General features: G+C 50.2%; 1 protein-coding gene across 1 annotated transcript in view; it reads left to right on the plus strand.

Moving 5' to 3' along the window:
• The window catches only part of Crhr1 (corticotropin releasing hormone receptor 1), a 43,188-nt gene that overhangs the window by 4,597 nt on the left and 18,275 nt on the right, over positions 1–20,316 (plus strand). Inside the window, exon 2 of the mRNA XM_021175815.1 lies at positions 16,274–16,361. Coding sequence (XP_021031474.1) covers positions 16,274–16,361 — 88 coding nt within the window. The remainder of the gene's footprint in view (positions 1–16,273; positions 16,362–20,316) is intronic.

Below are 20,316 nucleotides of genomic sequence, written 5' to 3' on the forward strand. Positions count from 1 at the left end.
GGGTTCCCAGAATCCACATATAAAAATTTGGGCATACAAAGGTCAGATGGGTGTCCATGCTGTCACCAGATGCCATGTGGAAGTCTATGATCCCTGTTCCTACTGACTATACGGGACAAGAAAGTCTCTTCTGCAGTGGTATTAGAGACAGCTAACTCACAGTTGAGAGAGAGTGACAGACAACCCCCATCAAAAAGAGAACTCTTAAACATTGTGATAAGGAGGCTGGTTAGCCTTCACAACTGATGGCTTCTGGTGGGGATGCTGGTGTGGAAGGACTCTCTTTTCTTTAAGGGACTGGCCATAGGGAGTGTGACCATACTCCAGTAACTATACGGACAACACAATTTGAACTTTCTTTTTTCTTTCTTCCTTTTTCTTTCTTTCTTTCTTTCTTTCTTTCTTTCTTTCTTTCTTTCTTTCTTTCTTTCTTTCTTTCTTTCTTTCTTTCTTCCTTCCTTCCTTCCTTCNTCTTTCTTTCTTTCTTCCTTCCTTCCTTCCTTCCTTCCTTCCTTCCTTTCTTTCTTTCTTTCTTTCTTTCTTTCTTTCTTTCTTTCTTTCCCTCTTTCATTCTTTATTTTTTCTTCTGTTTTCTTTTTTTTTTTTTAAGGGGAAGGCCTTAAAGGTAGGAGACAGACCTGGGAGGGCTGGGAAGAAAGGGACAAGAGGAGGGGAAACTTGGGCATGGCAGCCTATGTAATTTCAGCACTGGAGAGGTGGGGTGCATTCTAAGACATTCTAAGATCCTTGAAGCTCATTCATCTGCCAGTCCAGCCCAGACTAATCAATGAGCTTGCAGTTTCAGTGAAAGATGCTACCTCATAAAGTAAAGATGAAGAGTCATAGAAGAAAGATACCTGATATTCATCGCTGCCCTGACCACACATGTGCATACATGAGCATGCGCTATCACACTAACAAGCACATATATCATACACACAGCACAACACATATACACACTCTCCCCCAAATTGGGAAAATGGGGTAACCGTGACTCCCTGCATCGTTGAGTGTGGCATGAAACACTCCTAAAGGGTCTGGCATACCGTCTGCCCTTCATAAGTATGAACTAGAGTGATCTATAAGATATCCTACCAATGTCTTCGGTCTAAGAAAAGCTGTCAGAGGTCGGGGAGGGGATAGGAATGGAAATGTAGTCCATTTCTTAGAGTGTTTGCCTAGCATACAAGGAGTCCTAGGTTTGACTCTCAGCCCTGAGTAAACCAGGCACAGTGACTCACGTATCTGTCATCCAGCCCTCAGGTAATAACAAGAGGATTAGAAGTTGTTGGTCATACTGGACTACATAGTGAATTTTAGGCCAGCCTGGGCTACATGAGACCCTATTAAAAACAAAAACAAACAAAAAAAAACTAGAAGAGGAGAAGAATGGGCAGAAGGGAGGAGGAGAAGGAGTGGAGAGGAGGGAACATCCCCAGGGTTTTTCACGTTTCACATCCCACCCCACCCTACCCTACCTTCACCCTCTGAAAGGCTAGAGCTCTAGCCTACAGCTGAGCTCAAGGTCAGAGGCCACACTGGCGGGTGGAAACATTTGTCAGTAAAAATAGACACTTGCAAGGAGGGTGATACAATGTGATTAACTTTCAGATACAGGCAATTATTTCGAAAACAACTCCTTGGGGTCTGTCAGGAAGCAGAGTATTAACCTCTTATTTTAGAAGCAGGAGCTGCTTCCATGAAATTAAAAGGCAGGACTATGGGGCAAGAGGGAGCCTAGTCTCTCAGAATTTCATCTCAGGAGTGGGAAAGGTCCTCCCTTTAGTGTGCAGTGGACACATCAGAATTCTGTTCCAGGACGCAGTTCTCTGTGCCCAGGGCCACCTGTTGAGAGCCCTCCGTGTTGGCAGCCATCCACCATGTGCTCCTGGACCACATGAAGATGCCATGGAAACAGACAATCCTGTCACTGGTTGGCTGGGTCCAGGGAACAGCAACCACAGGAGCCCAGAGGTGGTCTGAGTGGCACCTATTCCTCTCCACTATCATCCTGATCTCTGGTCTGGTGGGGAGCCAGGGCACCTAGGTCAAAGTCCAGAAGAGAATCTGGATGGGCAGGTCCATCTGCTTCACTGCTGAGAGCCAGGGAGGAGATTGTTTGAGCTGACTTTGGAGTCTTCTGTGTTTGGACACAGGGATTCCCAAGCTTTTGGCTTCTTTGGATCATGTTAGATAAAGAACTGTCTGAGACACTCAGTAAGTGCTGGAGGTGTCCAGCCTACCACCCAAGAGTGTAACGTGGCCATGGGGCCATGGTAGGATACCCCTGGCAGAGACGTAAGGCTGTCGTGAGGCATTGTAGGAATCTTGGTTGAGTCTTTAGGCACCGGGAGGTCAGGGCATTCAGAGAACTGAGAACAGCTTATTGGTTCAGGTCCCTGGTAAGTACACAGAACCACAGAGATAAAATGCAGCCAGCCCAGGTAAACAGCTAGAACAGGAGCCGGCGACGGGCACAAGAGTGTCCTCTGACAAGGGCAGGGTGTAATCCTCCCCTCTGACGTCTTTCCTTTCTCGACCTTCTTGGCAAGGGCTAAGTGGTTGCTGGAAGGCCTTTTCTGGCTCATTGACCTCCTTCTCTCATGAGGGCATTGCTGGTGGGCAGCCAGTGGGCATAGATGGGAAAAAGAGGAAGGCCCAGGCAGCCGCAGAGACAGGAAAGTCTTGGCTGATGAGAAAGGATCGAGAAAGAACACAAGTAGGGAGTGGTCCTTCTAGGACCATACAGACTCCTGTACTGAATGACCAGTCTTGTCCACAGCCTACTAGGGGTAGACAGTTTTGTTTTGATAGGGGAGTCTGTCTTCAAGACAGACAGTCTGGTAGAGAGAGGCTTCACTGGGTAATGGAGGAGAAAGAACATGAACATGAGACCTGAGCAGGCATGGGAAGGAAGCTGGCTTGCACGACTGCTATGGTCATTCTGGCCTTTCCTCTCTCCCTAGTACCCAAGGATACCTTTGTATCCTGATGCTGAGTGCTCAGTAACACTCAGAGGTTCCAGCCCCGTGTCTCCTGGCATGTGCTGAGGGCCAGTCCACATGTGGACAGGCAGGTCTGTACCCCGAGGGTTTCTGGAGCAATATCACTAAGGGGAGGCCAGGGCCCAGGCTGGAGACTGGGGTGTCACAGAACAGGCCTGGGTCACTTCTGTGTCCCAGATGGGATTGGAGGTGTTCTGATCCTTCAGGCAGCCAGACAGGAGGAACCAGAAAATGCAGAAGTGACTCAGAACAGTAGCATTGCTCTCTCCTCTAATCAGTCTTATCCTGAGTGTGTGTCACATGCCCCCAGCTCCTTGTGGGTGGCAGTGGGACGGCCTTGCGTCCTTTCTCTGCAGATAGTTGGGCCCCATGGTCTGAAGTAAATGACACTACTAGGCTGTGAGACCCAGGCCGGGAGTGGCAGGGCTAATATGTAACCTGAGTGTCACAAGAAAGGAGCACTGTCCCCAGTGCCAAAAGAGCAGGTGTCCTGGGGTTAGAGTCAATTCTGTCACGTCCTGATTGGGTGACCTTCTAGGTCTCTCTAGGTTTCTGGACCCTCTTTACCTGGACAATGATGGGGAATAATAGGAGATGTTGTGCAGCGAGCAGCCTACAACCACTAAAGCTCAAACAGGGGGCCCTGCCACTTTCGTGGGTATTGGCCACCCTCTCTACCCCATGCTAAGCTCAGCAGTCACTCAGACTGTCTCTTCCACGAGGACTTCCATAATGAGCCAGTTGGAGCTCTGTCCTCCAGCTAGCCAGCAGGGAGGAAGACCACGGGGATTTTCCAGTCCTCTGCAGACTGGCATGTGGTCCCGGCAGCGGCACCCCGTGATTCACCTTGCCAGTCTGATAAACACTGGGATCAGTCTAGACCCAAGGAGATGAGTTTATTGACAACTTGCTTGGGTGTCACAGCAAGGACAAATTCCCATCTAAGTTTCTAAATAGTCACTCTCGATTTTTGGACTTAGCACGCTGGGGACTGGTATCAAACAATTTGCCCTTGGCAACTCTGCCCAAACTGGTCCTAAGCACGATTGGAGTAGCAAGCTCTGCTCTGAGATGCACCTGGGGGCTACAATTCCCACCATCATGGCCGGAATCATTGTGTGTGCCTTGTGTCTTCTCTTCAGCTCTGCTGTAGGGACCTGAGTTAGAGAGCATCTCTGGTGGGGAGCCAGGAGGAAGCTGTGTGGATTACTCTGGCAGGGAAGGGCCGGCACACTCTGGCTTCTTCCTTCTTATTCTTTAGCAGCAGAAACCCTAACTAAAACATGTGTCAACCTGTCCTTTGTCACTGAGGTGAGAGGAAGCCTAAGCATAGTCATTGGGTCCCAGTGCCACAGAGAGGCCAAAGAAGTTTTTCCTTTATAGTGGGTTCATCTAAAGCTACCATGGCCCGACCCTGTAGTGGTTCTGCCAATTGGCTAAGACTCAGTCTAGATAAAAGAGGCAAAGTCCCGAGCCCAGGATCCTGTTCTGACCTGTGCTGACTGCCCCTGAGCTTCAGTCACACCAACCAACAATCCATCTTTCCTCATCTTTCTGGCCTTCTGTGGCATCCCACCCAGGAAGAGCTTGGAGGAGCTGGTTGGAAGAGGGTTAGCTAGCCAGGTAGGGGTAGCCACCAGTCCTCTGATCGCAACTTGAAGCCACAAAAGGGGATGACTGGTTCACGGTGACAAAGGGCTGTTGATGGACAGAGAGCAGCCAGAGCGTCCTGGGTATAGAAGGCTCTTTTCTTTGTGTGGTTTCTTTTTCCTCACGGACCTCCATTGTCTCCCTTCCTCCTCCTAAGGAGCAGACACGTGGGTACCTTCAGAATAGGGCTGGCCAAGGCCACTCTTGCTGGCATTTGGTGTTAGTAGTTTTTATGTTTGTTTGGTGTGTGTGCGTGTATTGAAGCCAGAAAGACAACCCTAGGTATTATCATTGGGTCTGGAGCTCACCAATTAGGCTAAACTGGGCTGACCATCAGTCCCTAGGGATTTGCATGTCTCCAACTCCTCAGCACTGAATTCTGAGTGTGCATCACATGCAACATTTGTATGTGGGTTCTAGAGACCAGACTTGGGGACCTCATGCCTCACTTTACTAATCAGGTAATCGCTGACATGGGACAACAGTTCTTTGCCGTGGGAGCTGCCTTGGACACTGGGATGTTCAGCACCTCGGGCCTCTACCCGCTATGTACCAGTCACTCTTCCCTCCGATTGCTGCCACGTATCACCTAGTTGAGAACCATAGACAAGGCCACTGCCTGTCCCATGATTATTCCTAATTTCTGCTCAGTGAGCCTTGGTCCAGCAGCCACTAGCTCGTTCTCCCGAGTGACCTTGGCAGGCAGCTGCTCACCCGCAACATCCAGTTGCAGAAGCTCTAGGCTTTCTATCATAGACCCACTTGCCAGCTGCCAAGCAGTCTCCTTTTTCCTTCCCAGCCGACTCAAAATCATGCCTGAAGTGCTTCTCCTCCAGGGGTAAGCTTCTGCCACCACATGGCGACCGCCCGCCAACTTCACACTTGTCTCTGTGCAGCTGATCAGGAGCCCCCAGGGTATGTGGGGGGGGCATCACCTGGAGGGCTGATGTCTCCAAAGCTGTCCTGACACCTGGAATTTGGCTTCTGCCTCCTCGAGGAAACATATCAGCATCCAGGGATCACACACAGCCCATAGCTTCCAGTTCCCCAACCTGGGAGCAGGATTAGAGCCCAGTGCAGGCTCCATGCATCTGTGAGAATCAATCTATGTTCTACCTAAATAACTCTTGTCATCCTGGTCCCATAAGGGACCCTGATCCCCTGTTCTTACTACAGCAGGCTGCAGCTCTAGCTATGACTTACAGGTGAAGAGGCAAAAAGAAACCTGTACCTACTTGGATGCATCAGGCTTAGAAAGGGGCTCGGGGAACAAGCTGTCTTGCTAAGACCAGAGAACGGCTTCCATCCTAGTGCCTCCAGTTGCTAGGGTAACAGCCATGAGCAAACTCTGTTCACACCAGTTTGACATTTGTACACAGTGGAGAAGTGGTAAGGGCTCCAGCTTGAGATGGGGTGAGATTGCATGAGTATCATCTTGAGATGGGGTGAGATTGCATGAGTATCTTGAGATGGGGTGAGATTGCATGAGTATCTTGGGCAGCAATGTGCTATTTTGGTGAGGAAGCACTATGGCCATGACAACTCTGATGAAGGGGAACATTTAACTGCGGCTTGCTTTCAACGGCTTAGTCCATGGTCATCGTTGTGGGAAACATGGTGGTATGCATGCAGACACACTGCTGGAGAGTAGCTAACTCTTCACCCTGACCCACAGGGAGCAGACAGACAGAAAGACAGTGGCCCTGGCCTGAGCATTTGGAACCCAAAGCCCACCCCTTGGAGGAAGTAACATACTTCCTCCAAGAAGGCCACAATCACTGTCAAGTAGTGCCACTCCCTAATGACCAAGCATTCAAATCTATGAACCTATGGGGGCCATTCCTATTCATACCACAGCAATGAGAAACAGTACCACCGAGTCTGTTAATGGGCAAGTCTTCAGTGAAACCAGGTAATAGAAAGGCAAGGAAGGAGGCCAGAGGCCAACACTGGACAAACAAGTCACTGAGGCTATCAGAGAACAAGTCATACCATCCTAGCTAGTTAATTGTCAGCTTGATACAAGTTAGGGTTATTTGGAAAGGGAATCTTTTTTCTTTTTTTCTTTTTTGTATAGCTCTGGCTGTCCTGGAACTCACTCTGTAGACCAGGTTGGCCTCGAACTCAGAAATCCACCTGCCTCTGCCTCCCAAGTGCTGGGATTAAAGGTGTGTGCCACCACTGCCCGGCCCTGGAAGGGAGAATCTTAATGGAGAAAAAGCCACCAAAAGTTGGCCTACAGGCAAGTTTTCATGATATTGTCTTAATAACAGCCAATATGAAAGGGCCCAACCATTGTAGGTGATGACAACCCTGGGTAGTGGTTCTGTATAAGAAAGCAGGCTGAGCAAGCCAAGAGGAACAAGCCAGTAAGCCGCACTCCTCCATGGCCTCTGCTTGAGTTCCTTCCCTGACTTTCCTGATGCACAACTGTAACATTAAATAAACCCTGTCTTCCCCAACTTGCTTCTGGTGATGATGGAGCAACACACTAGAAACCCTAACGAAGACTCGCTTAGGGCAGTGAGTGAGTGACAGGCAGATTCGGGATGGGTGTTTTAGTTACTGTTCTTCTCAGTGTGACCAAATAACTGACAAAAACAACAGAAGGAGGAAGGGTTGGCTTTGGCTCGCAGTTCAGGGGAGCACAGTCCATCACAGAAGGAGAAGCAGGGTGGCCCACGGCCCTGACCAAGAAGCAGAGAGAGGGGCTTGCCCACAGTCATCCCACTTTCTCCTCCCCCTAACCCCTTCATTCACTGTCAGACTTCAGACCATAGGATGCTGTCACCCATATTCAGGGTGAGTTATTCCTCCTCATTGATTGAGATTTAGCCTCTTTCTAGAAATTCCCTCAAAGAGACATCCAAAGGTGTGCCTTGTGTTTCTTTCTCTTCTGGGGTACTGATGGTTGCTTTTTCAAGACAGAATATCTCTGTGCAACAGGGCTAGCTATCCTGGGACTTACTCTGTAGTCTAGGTATCATTGTATTTCTTAACCCAATCAGGCCTGTACTGGAAATTAACCATCATCCTGGGGATTAGAAATAGGTACCACTCCATGTCCTCATGCCCAAGGCCAGCTAGTCCACATTCAGGGTGACACACACACACACACACACACACTTTTGTAGGTGACCACAGCTCCTGGGAACAGACTGATGATGGAGGGTGATGGGCAGGAGACCAGGCAGAGCATTTCTGATATGGAAGACTGAGTCATGGAAGAAGCGCCCAGCAGGGAGAAAGCCCATCACTGAAGAGCTAGCCAGCCCCTTGGCCCCTTGTTATTCGGTATGCGCTGAATCATCAAATCTTTCCAAGAGCTTCTGGGTGTAGATATTTCATTCCAACTAGTCCCATCTACAGACAGGGGGAAAGACTGGGAGATCAGTGGTTTTCTCAAGGTTACACACATGGGCCTGGGCAGTAAGGTGTCCCACTGTGGAGCTCCCCCGAGTTAGAGGTTGGGTTTGGGCTTTCCTGAGAGTCTTGGAGCCAGAGCATATTCATACCTGGAGAACAAGTGTTCTATTCCTTTCACACTTGTGGAAACTGAGGCTGGGCAGCAACTTGTCCACTGTCCCAGACCAAGTCTCTCCAAACCACACTCCAGGTGTCCAAACACCTTCACCAGGGTGTCCCTTTCCTGAGCTCAGCTCTCTGGCTGACCCAAGGCGGGCATGCTGTGCAGGAAGCCAGAACAAGAGAAGGGACCCACGCCACCAGGAAGAGAGAAGGAAGGGAGAAATAAGGAGATGGCACAATGTCTTGGTGGAGCTGTACACAGTGGCACATGCCTGGAATCCCAGCACAAGGAGGATGAGGCAGAGGGATTGCCAAGAGAGTCAAGGCCAGTCTAGGGTCCAGAGCGAGTTCCTAGGAAGGAAGGAAGGAAGGAAGGAAGGAAGGAAGGAAGGAAGGAAGGAAGGAAGGAAGGAAGGAAGGAAGAGACAGAAGGAGGGAGGAAGAGAAGGGAGGAGAGAGGAAGGGAGAGAGGGGAAGGGTTGAAAAAGTCATTGTGGAAATTATCACATGACCCTTTGGATCAAGGGGGTAGAAAGAGAAAGTCAAACTGTCTCATTCATTCATTCATTCATTCATTCATTCCCCATGTCTCTCAATTCATTGAGGATATCAAAACAGCCACAGACCCTATCCCAGGAGCTTACAGCCCTAGCAGACATACTCCAGTGCTCTCCAAGGTCATGTGTAAAATCCACTGCCCAATGAGAGGAGCTGGGGTGAGGACAGGTCCAGTTCCACTGTGAGGTCCCCATGAGGGGAGGAAAAAGAAGTGAGGCAGGAGCAAGGGTAGGGATTGGGGAGGCCACATGGGAGCTTAGGACCCAGGGAGACAGTCTGGAGGTGGGGAACACCCAAGCCTGCACCCCCTTGAGTGTAGGCAGGAGATTTTCCCGTCCGTTTTTTTCTTCTCTGTACAACAGCAATTTAACCTAATTAAATGCAACAATACATTATTTCTTGTCTGCCTGCAATAATCTTTCACTGCTCACCCACTCTGGGGCGGGTTGTGGAGAGACAGGCTCTTTACCTAGAGATGGGGACAGGTTGTGACCGTCAACAGAGATCATTGGAGGGGACCTGGTCTGGGGCACGGGGGAGAGGTGGGGGGAGAAAGGATTGTGTAGGGAAAAGCAGGAAGGCTGAGAAAGGACATGGGATACTGTTGCATTCTGTCCTTAGTCTGGTATTGCCCTGACTCATCATTTGGGCACCTCTGTGGATCCAAAGAAGCAAAGATGTCCCCTCCGCGTCTCAGCCGGGCTGTGTAGAGCTTGTGGTCCTCACCAACACTGACCCCTCTGCTTGACGCTTGTGAGCCTGTGGAGTCCACAGAGTTGCCTGTGGGGTCCCTCCTTACCCTCAGAATCCCCTGTCCAGGTTCAGTTAGCCTGCAACTGCACATGAGTCTGTGGCAGCAGAGATGAGGCTCAAAGGGCTAGTTGCACATGTCCTGTTTCTGCAAGCTAGATGCCACCATTTCAGAGCACTAGGGGAGTCAGCCTGGGGAAGGAAACTGCTTTATGAGCTGTGTGCTCCCTTTCCCATCTTGGCTTATTCCCCTCCACCTTCCTAAACAGAGTACTGATCAAAGCAGTCAGAGTAGCCGGAGTGGGGCTGCAGAGACAGCTCAACGGGTAAAGCACCTACTCCATACGCGTGAGGACCTGAGTTCAGATCTCTAGCCACCATGTCAAAAAGCCTTGGGATCCCAGCCCTGGGAGGCAGAGACAAGCAGATCCTCAGGGCTCACTGGCCAGCCAGCCTATCCTAACAGCGAGCTGCTCCAGATTCAATGGGAGACACCGTCTCAAGAAATAATGTGAAAGCGATTGGAGAAGACACTAATGTTAACCTCTGACTACCACGTGAGCATGCATAGACACATGCACCCACATGCACATGTGCACAGTATCACACACAGAAACATGCACGAGGAGGAGGGATGTCAAAAGCAAACAAGGGGCAGAGCTGGGATTTTGATCTCACCAGGGAGTCGGGGCTTTGCTGGTCCACTAACCAGGGTTCCCACGTTCTCCTGAGCTCAGTTCTATCAAGATCCAATGGATCTGTCTCAAGTATCCGATCTGGCTTCCAATTTCCTTTCAGGCCTCAGTTTTCACACCTGCAAATGATAGCACTGATCAGATCCAGTTGTCTGCTGCCCAGAAATCCGTGTTGGCTCTCCTGGCCTCCTAGATCCATCTCGACTTAGTGTCTGCGTCCTCCAAGTCTGACTAGCTTGAGTCTCCCCAGGCCAAGAATGTTTCTCTTCCTGACTGTGTCCTGCTTCATAGGCTCCCCTCCCTCCAGAAACCCATTCATGGTCATGCAGTGCAGCCCCTTCCCTGTACTCAGTTACACTCTTTGTCTTCATGAGGTGTGTGTGTGTGTGTGTGTGTGTGTGTGTGTGTGTGTTCGTGTGTGTGTGTGTGTGCATGTGTGTGTGTGTGCGCGCACGCGCGTGCATGCGTGCACACACATATTATGCTGACCTGGTGCTTTCTGCTTCTGAATTCCTTTATTCTTCTACAAATCAAGTCCTGAGCTTCGGACTCCATGAACATAGAACCTCAGCTTAGCAAGGGCTTGCAAAATAAGCAAGGTAAACAACAAACCGCCATTCTTTTTGACTGAAACCCCTTCCAGATACATGCTTCAGAGAGGGCAGACCATGAGTGAGGTAGCGAGGGCATGGGGCAGGGGCAGCCTCATGCATATTATACCAAGTCTGCCCTCAAAAGCTAAGGAGAAGGCAGTGGTGGTGCACACCTTTAATCCCAGCACTTGGGAGGCAGAGGCAGGCGGATTTCTGAGTTCGAGGCCAGCCTGGTCTACAGAGTGAGTTCCAGGACAGCCAGGGCTACACAGAAAAACCCTGTCTTGGAAAAAAAAAATAGCTAAGGGGGATTCTGGGTCCCAGAGGGGGCAGAGAATGAGAATGGCTCTGCTGGCCTCATATTCCGGAAGCTTTCCTCTATTGGTCCCTAGAAGGTCCACCTCCCAACTTCACTGTTCTTGCTTCACACAAAAGGAAGTTACCCGTGAAGAAGAACGAGGGCCCAGTGCAGTGCCCTGAGGTGGTCGCACCTGCCCCTGAGCTCACCTCCCAGGGTGATGCTGGAAAGGAAGGCCGATCCCTCCCCCGATTCTTCAGAAACTTTGAGGAGGTGGGGGGTGGCCTTGGCTGCCTCCAGGCCACCTCTCCCTCCTGCCTGTGGTTCCTCAGGTTCCTCCCCAAACGGTTAATAATCATGGAATGGTCCCATCAAAGAAGATTGTATTTTGTGCCTCAAAGACCAAAAGGAGCTTCAGGAAGACGGTTATTTGTGGTCTCTAATAAGCATTTTCTGGGTGTGATTAACCTTTATGCCAAAGTCACAGTGGGAACTGGGGTGGCAGCTCAGACTGTGCTGGCCTGGGGGGGGGGGGCGGGGCAGGGCTCTGGAGCTGGAGCAGGCAGCTGTCAGGCTCAGCCCTCCCACCAGCCCTCCAGAGACATCTTACCACTTTTCTTGCTTCTCTATGGCTCCCTTCCCTCTCCCACTGTGGGTGCCCTGTGCTTGCCAAGGCCTGACATCCGTTGCGCAGCTTCTCGAAGGCAGGTGACCTCTTTGAATAGCAGAGTGGCCTTGTCGTTCTCAGACTAGACCTTCAAGGCCTGCCGAGGTTTAGCAGTGAGACAGAAGTTTTGTTTGGGGTCCGGGGCTGGCAGGCTGGGGCACAGGCCCAACCATTCACCAGTGAGTGAAGTACGCCAACTCGTTAACAGCATTTTAGCTTCTCTGCTAGCCAGAAAACTGCAAGTTTCAACCAAAGGACATGCAGGAGTTGGACATAGCCCCCCTACACATTTGTAGCAGATGTGCAGCTTGGTCTTCATGTGGGTTCCCTAACAATTAGTGCAGGGGCTGTCTCTGGCTCTGTGGCCTGACATTGGATCCCCTTCCCCTAGCTTGATTAGGCCTCATCGAGAGAGGATGCGCCTAGTCCTGCTGGGATTAGATGTCCCAGGATGGAGTGGTCTCCAAAGGGGGCTTCCTTTTCTCTGAAGAGAAGGGGAGGGGTAAGAGGGGAGGGACTTGTAAGAGCAGGACTGGGAGGAGAAGAGGGAAGGGGGCTGCGATTGGAATGTAAAGTGAATTAAAAAAATAAATTATTGGGGGAAGAAAAGGAAAACAGCAAGTTTCATGAGATATTGAAAAATTGTTTTTTCAAAACTAGTTGTCGGGGCCTGGGAGAATGGCTCCATCTGTGAGAGAGCTTGCTTGTTACATAAGTGTGAGGACCTGGGTTTGAACTTCAATACCCTCATAAGATGTTACAAATGACTGCTCATGTTTGTAACCCCAGCATTAGGGGGCAGAGCCCAGGAACTCACTGGTCAGCCAGCCTCACTACAGGTCAGCTCTGTGGCAGAATCTTTACCTGAGCCCCCTCCTGCCCTGTGTGTGCTTCCCGAACAAATCCTGTCTTTGAGAAATAAGGGAGAGAGAAATAGAGGACGGCGTCTGACATCTTCCTCTGAACTCCACTTTCATGTGCTGCACACATTCATGGGCATGCAACACACACACACACACACACACATGCCTACATGCATACACACATACTCACTGCACAAAGTTTTAAAAGTAGTTCTGAACACACAGCCAGTGTCCAGTCAGTGCTAAGGCTGGAAGGAGAGAAGAGGGTAGACACAAAGGGAGTAGTGGTTCTCAGGCTACATGTACTTTGTTCTGATTTAAGAAGACCCAGATCTGGTTGTATGGATGCCTGGGCCTTGTGGAATAGAGGCAGTGACAAACTGTCCTGGAAAAAAATAGATTTAAAAAAAAAGAAAAAATATTTTTAAAAACCATTCCACAATTAATTACAGGGTATTCACACTAGCCACACACCCCCAGTGTGTTTGTGGAGCTCAGATTAAGAATTCCCAGTTTGCTAGGTGTGATGGCGCACTTGGGAGACAGAAACAGGAGGATGTCTGTGAGTTCGAGGCCAGCCTGGTCTACAAAGCAAGTTACAGGACAGCCAGGGCTACACAGAAAATCCCTGTCTCAAAAAAAAAAAAAAAAAAATCCCAGTTTAAGCTGATCAAGGTGGTACATACCTTTAATCCTTGAGCCTGGGAGACTGAGACAGGGGAATTTTGAGTCTGGGGCCAGCCTTAACTGCTTAGAGAACCTTGCTACAAACAAATCTTCATTAAGAGGACAGTAGCCTGGAAAGTTTGGGAGCCTTCGGCTGCCAGCAGAGCCTTCTCCTGCTGATGGAGAGAGCAAACTGAGGTGACGGTGGGAGAGAGCCACCGTCTGCAAGAGGGAAACACTTGGCCTTTCATGGAAGTAGGATTTCAGAATTAGCTGAAAGCTTTTATAAACCTCCACAGAGCAGGAGGGGGCGCAGGTAAAGATTCTGCCACAGAGCTGACCTTTTGGGAGAGGAAAGACCAGCTTAGGAATTTTAAGAAGTGTTTGCCTTTGCATAATGCAGCCCAGGTCCTCTGTGAGCAGAAAACAGCTCTATGACCAAGCAGATCCAAGACAGACAGACAGACAGACAGACAAGAAACAGGGTTCAAGGTCAGCTGAGCCCTTTGCCCTGTGACATTTGGTTCTTTCCCCACCCCACCCCCTTCAAATCTGGGTTTCTGCTCTAATGAACTCCAGGACATTAAAATGTGTGAATAAGAGCTTTCGGTCCTCGAATTCCTCATCTAATTAGAGCTGGGTTGAGTGTGTGCGGTAATGAGCTGGCTTTCGCACACTCCGGACTACCCCAAGGCCTCCACTGGGAACATCCCTAACACAAGCAGGGTATGGGGGCGTACCGAGGGCACACCAAAAGGGTATACTGAGTCATTTTGCTTTTGGAGTGCTAAGGAGGGGTTTTGGCTCTAAGGACAGCTGAGTCACCGGGTGCTGGACAAGGTTAGAAGAGACAAAGACTGTGTAGGCAAAGGTGGACCAGAACAGGAGGGGCTGTGTGGCGAGAGAGGATGCAGGGTAGGTAGATGGGAATGGGGTGTGATGTGTCTTCAAGGGGAAGCTGAAAGATGGAAACATGATTTAAGTATTAAATTGATAAGGCTAGGAGTCAGGCAGTGGGGTGATATTGTCCAATAGGGTTCAAAGTTTATTTAACTTGCCTATGACTGAAATGAGATTGATTGACTGATTAACTATTGATTGATTGATTGATTGATTGATTGGTTGATTGATTGATTTGTGTGTGTGCGTTAGGAGGTGAAGGAGAGCAGGATTTTCTCTCTCTCCCCAGCAGCCATTACCCATTTCTGGGGAGAGCACAGAGCCTGGGTCCCTGCTGACTCTGAGGGAGCTGCTGCAGAGCTTTGTCAAGAGGACACTGCCCTCTGCTTAGCTGTCAAGAGCCACCCGCGAGCCCCTTGGCTTCCTCTTCTCTCCACTTCTGCCTTTGCATTTGGAAAATGAGGCTAATGATAGTTCGTCACCTCTCTGGAGATTGAAACTTAATTACTGATTAATAAAGTGTGGGAAGTTGCTTGGGGCCAGGGCAGCAATTGGCTTTATCCTAACCGCTGCCAAGGCCCTGGAGTGAGTTTACTATCCCCAGGGCTGATGGCAGAGCAGCTCTGAACCTGCACAGGAATGGTGAGACTGGGGACATTGAAGAGTCTGAAGCTGTGTCAGCAAAGAGTTCTAGGGCGAGATGGAGGGAGGATGCTTGAAGTGAGGGAGTGAATTAGATAAAGCCCACTAAAGACTTGGGCAGACACCAAGGGGGACAATGTGGCTCTGTAAGTCACCAGGATTTAGGGGTGATTCTTATGGGGACTAGGTCCAAGCTCTGGTCAGGAATACAAATGCGAGGTGGGAAAGAAGGCAGCAGACTGCCTTTGTCATCAACCTCTGACAGAAGGAAGAAGTAAGTACTGCTGAGGCTGGGGGATTGCTGGATGGGAAGAGATAGGGACATTTCTATCAGGGGAACACAGAAAACTAGCTTCAGAAGGGAGACGGATGGACAAATGGACATTCACACACAGAGAGAATCAGCCACAATCAAATTAAAGAAACGAGGGTTCCATTTTGCTTCTAAAGCTGGGTATACTGTTCCTTGTTGATAATCCTCTCAAGCCTAGGGCTTGCAAAGAGGGGAACAGGAGAGAGTGGAGTGCTGTGTGAAGAACACATCCAGGGTTGCCATCCAACCTAGGGGCTCTTCTCCCACGTGAAGGAGATGATACATGTGGTAATGCCCCTCCCCTATTCCCACTTGCTTCTGGGCCCCCTTGCAAAAGGAACCCCCAACAGACACAACTCCGACCCCTGTCTCTACCTCGCTAGACCAGATAACAACCCCTGAGTTCAAGTCAATCTGTATGTCCTCATTGAGCACCTATTGTACAGCCACAACACAGCATCATTCCTTAACTTAGTTGCCAAATTCAAGCACAATACACGTTCTCAAACACAGGGGACAGATGAACTTGCTTAAGGGTGCAGACACTGTGATCCAGATCGGTCACACAGCCCACCCTCCCAGACTCTAACCTTAGAGACAGCAGTAACCTAAGAAAGGTACCATCGTGGTTGAGGGTGTCCATTCAAAAAGAGACAGCCTTCCAGTCATAGGGCCACACTGCTCCCACCCCAAAAGGGCTGTGATCCTGGAGTCAGAGTGACACAGAGCCCTCAATGGGGTTAAAGGACAAAAACCTTCCCTAGAATCTTCCCAGATCATTTCTTCAGTGCCTCTGTTTCTCTATCTGCAATAGTCATATCCATGCTGGCCCCAGGGAGAATTAAGCTGTCGTAGATATCACAGTACATCAGAGGAGTTTGCCACATGAGGAAGGGGAGGTAGAAGGTTGGGTGCAAATGTGTGTACATGCCTTTCTAGGGACCTGGTTGGACATGTGGAGATGGCCAGAGACAAACACCAGCTTCCATCCCCAGCCCTCTGTGAACCGGGCAATTTCAAACATTCAGGAGGGCACCAGGAGACTGGGAAAGGGGAGGATGCTGGGCAGAGGAGGAGGGGCAAGAATCATCAGGTCAGACAGCTGAGCACTCCTAACAGTGTCCTGTACCCCCTTATCCCCACAGGCCCTTCTCCTTCTGGGGCTGAACCCCGTCTCCACCTCCCTCCAGGATCAGCAGTGTGAGAGCCTGTCCCTGGCCAGCAATGTCTCTGGTGAGTTGCCCCTGCCCCTTACCTCTCAGGATGCCAGGTTCTCCCAGGGCCTCCTTCCTTGGAGTGGTCTGTGTGGAAAAGAAGGAGCTGGAGTCCTGAGTGAACAAGGAATGAGGTTAGCAAGCAGCCTTGGCTGTGGGCACAGGAGTCACAGCGATGTGTCACATGCTCACCATCCCATGGGCAACAGGGGAGGGTCCCCCAGACCCTGCTACTGGGCTGTGAGTTGGGAACATTGACAAAGGACAAAGATGGCTGCTGTTGCTACACGAGCTGGGGCATAAGGCTCCATGCTGCCAGCACAAGAGCATCAAGATGTCACCCACTTGACACCTCAGGCAACTGAGGCAACAGAGGAACACTAAGTGCTGAAGTTCAAGTTGCAGAAGAAACCTGGCTCCCTCTAGGTTTGTCACACCTCCCCAATAGAAAATGCTAGACGAATGCACCAAGGCCATGGGCGAAGGGCTTCTACTCAGTTATTTTATCCCCAGTGAGCTAAAAGCCTGATGGGGAAACTGAGGCATGAATGAGTTTCATAAACTTCCCAGGATGTCACTATCAGTGATAGCAGGGTCTGGACCCAAAGCTAGGTCTTCCAAACCCCAAGACCAAGCCTCCTCTCATTCCGGGCATGGCCCCGGGGATGGCGGATCTCAGACAGGATGCAGTGGAGACTCTGTTTTGCTCTCCTTGCATCTGCCTCAGGCGCATCAGATCCCATGTATGTCACCAGAGGAGCCAAGAGGGTCTCCCAGTCTCACCCTGGTCCCCAGGACTGAGAGTCAGAGGGTAGGAGAGCAGCCAGTGGAGAAATGGTCTCAAGAGTATAAAGGAGGCCGGAGGAATTCATTTCTAAAGCTGGGCCTGGTGGGAGAGGAGGCTTCTGCAGCTGAGAGCAGCATCCAAATGCTGACCCCTGACCCCTCAGAGAGGTGGAGGAGGGAAGGGAGGGCTGGACCTGCAGGAACCAACTGTGTCCTGTACTGACTCCTAGTCGGGCTCACTCACACCCCAAACTGTGGGGCTTAGGACTGGTACCCACAGGAAAACCATGCCCTAGGCTTCTTCGGTCCTTCCTTTGCCCAAATGGAGGGAGGGGGAAATCCATGAGGTTAAATGCACTGAGTTTTGAAGATCTGTTTCACAAACTGCAGAGTGCACATAACTACTGGGACTAACCATGGGTGGCTTTTTAAAAACACTTAACTATAGAGCCAGGAAGAAGAGAAAAGGCACGCTACCAATCGCTTGGCTACTATGAGGGAGGTATTGGGAGGCCAGGACAGAGGCAGGGCAAATCTAAGAAGCCTTTCTGAAGGAGAGGGTTTTTTTTTTAAGTGAGCCTAGAGACAGAGCAATCAGTGAACACCAACGGGTAAGTTTTGCAGGAGAACTCACCAGGGTAAGAGAGGCACTTGTCCTCTCAGCCTTGGACTACCCACTGGCAGAATTGAGCAGGAAGAGCATTATTCTCAGCCTGTGGGCAGTTGCAGAACCAGGAGGGAGGGAGGGAGGGAGGGAGGTGGATACCTGGAGGAAAGGTCTCCATCTCTCCTTTCAACCCCAGGCCAGGTCAGGCTCCATTAACTTGCTTGTGTTCTAGAGAAATGACACCACCCTGGAGCCACACAGGTGTCACCTGTCCTTGGAGGCAGCAGGCTGTGATGAATGGGTGCTCATTCCTCCGTGATTTGTACTGGATGCCCCACCCCCATCCCAGCCTGCCTGGCCTCATAGGACGCCATCCATCAACCCTCACAACGGCCTCCGATACAGCCATTTGTCATCTGATGCTGAGACCAACCCAGACCGATGGGCATTGGCAGAGACAGATGGTGAGGGTGGGGCAAAGGGCCCGGGACAGATGGATGGATGTCTGGCTGAAGTGGCTGGCACTATGCTGAAACCTTTGGGGGCCTTGCACACACTTCGTGCCAGAAAGCAAGGAGGGGTTAGGCTCCCATGGCCAAGGCCCCATCATGTGACAGATTACAGAGTTGGTTCCTTATGAAATCATGGCATGAGTATGTCTATGCCAGGAAGAAATAGAATTACAGACTAATAACATCACAGACAAGTGGAATCAGAGCTCACAAGGACCTGGGGTCACCGGCTCCTCTTCCTGTTGTTAAGGTGGCAATGACTAACAACTGCTATAATAATAGCTAGCGTGTGTGGATCTCCATTTGCGTTGGGCTCCGCTCTAAGTGCTCGGCCTCGTTCAGTCATCATAGTGGAGTCAGCGAGGATTTTTGTCTTCGCTTTAAGGAAAAGGAACCTTAGACTTAGAGGGGTTGAGTAACTCACCGGAGCACACAGTTATCAAACACTGGCCTCAAGAGCTGAGCCAACTGGACACTGATTTCAAATTTAGTACATTATGTGGTCACTTAAGAGACTTGTCAGCCGGGCGTGGCGGCTCACGCCTTTAATCCCAGCACTCGGGAGGCAGAGGCAGGCGGATTTCTGAGTTCGAGGCCAGCCTGGTCTACAAAGTGAGTTCCAGGACAGCCAGGGCTATACAGAGAAACCCTGTCTCGAAAAACCAAAAAAAAAAAAAAGAGAGAGAGACTTGTCATACCCATGGCCCAGTGTCCTCAGTTACTTAGAGCTGCAGTGTCACCCCTGAAGTTTACCTTGCACATACTGAGCCTTCATATAGCCCTATAGCTTCTTCAGCACCTACTATGTGCTGGGACCTCTACTAGGTATTGAGTGTAAAACTCAAGAGTGTTCAGAGCCACAAAAGAGGAGGTCTCATAGGCTCCTACCTACTCTCTTGGTGTTTCCCCCAGAGACACTTTTTTTTTTCCTTTTTTGATGTTTTGAAACAGGGTTGCTCTGTGTAGCCCTGACTGTCTTTGGAACTTGCTCTGTAGACCAGGCTGGCCTCAAACTCAGAAACCCACCTGCCTCAAGACACCTACCTTTGTCCTGCCTTTCTTTACAGCTTAACCCAAGGTGACAAGCCTGTCTGCCAGCCTGCGTGCCTCTTTCCATGTCATGTCACCCAAACAAACCCATTACCCCTTCATCCCATGGCACCAGCCTCCCACTGGCAGGGGTGCCTGTCTCCGAGACTGCCCTGGCTCCTGGCTGCTCCCCCAGGCAGCCCCAGAGTTCTTCTCCCTGTCTCATGCCAGATGGGTAAATGGATTGGAAGCTGCAAGGGGATGCCAGATTCTCACACCCTTTGTGATTCACCCAGAAGCACGTGATGGAAGACCCCTCCTCACACCTGGGCAGGAGCATTACCTACAGTGGAAGGGTCCTGTGAACACCCTTGGGCACTGATCTTGATAGGAAGGGAAGTGTGTGGACAATTTAACAGAAGAAATCAGTGTCCAACTGTACACAAGCCATAACTAGGCCACCCTTGAAAGAGTCCTTATCTGTAAACTGAGTGACCCAGTGACAAGTGACAACCCTGGATGCCTCAGCAATCACCTCCTGGGGACCTTCGTACTGGCTGCTCCCTCTCTTCCATGTATTCACGTGACTTCCTCCCTCCAAGTCTGTAATTAAACTTAGTGCTTTAGAGAAATACCAAATTAAAGTAGCACCCCATCCATCATCATCTCCCTACATTGCTTGTAGAATTTCACACTGGATAGCACACGCTTGCCTGCTTGCTCTCTGTGTCTCCCCAGTAGGGTGGAAGCCCCCTCGGGGCCAGACATCTATTTTATTCATTTTTCTGTCCCCAGTTCACTCCACTTCTTGGGTGAGTTAAGTATTTGAATTTTTGTTTTGTTTTTGTTAAGAGAGGGAGAGAACATGAGAGAGGGTAGGGAGGGGGGAGGATCTGAGAGGAGTTGGAGGAGGGAAAAATATGACCAAAATATATCCTGTGGAAAGAAGAATCATTTTAAAAGCCTCCGGTGTTCTTCCCTGTCCATTCGGCCATCAGCTGACTAGGAAGGGGCTTGTAGGTAGTTGGCTGGCTCTGTCT

The sequence above is a fragment of the Mus caroli genome, chromosome 11 (genome assembly GCF_900094665.2).
Source record: "Mus caroli chromosome 11, CAROLI_EIJ_v1.1, whole genome shotgun sequence".
Lineage (NCBI taxonomy): Eukaryota > Metazoa > Chordata > Mammalia > Rodentia > Muridae > Mus > Mus caroli.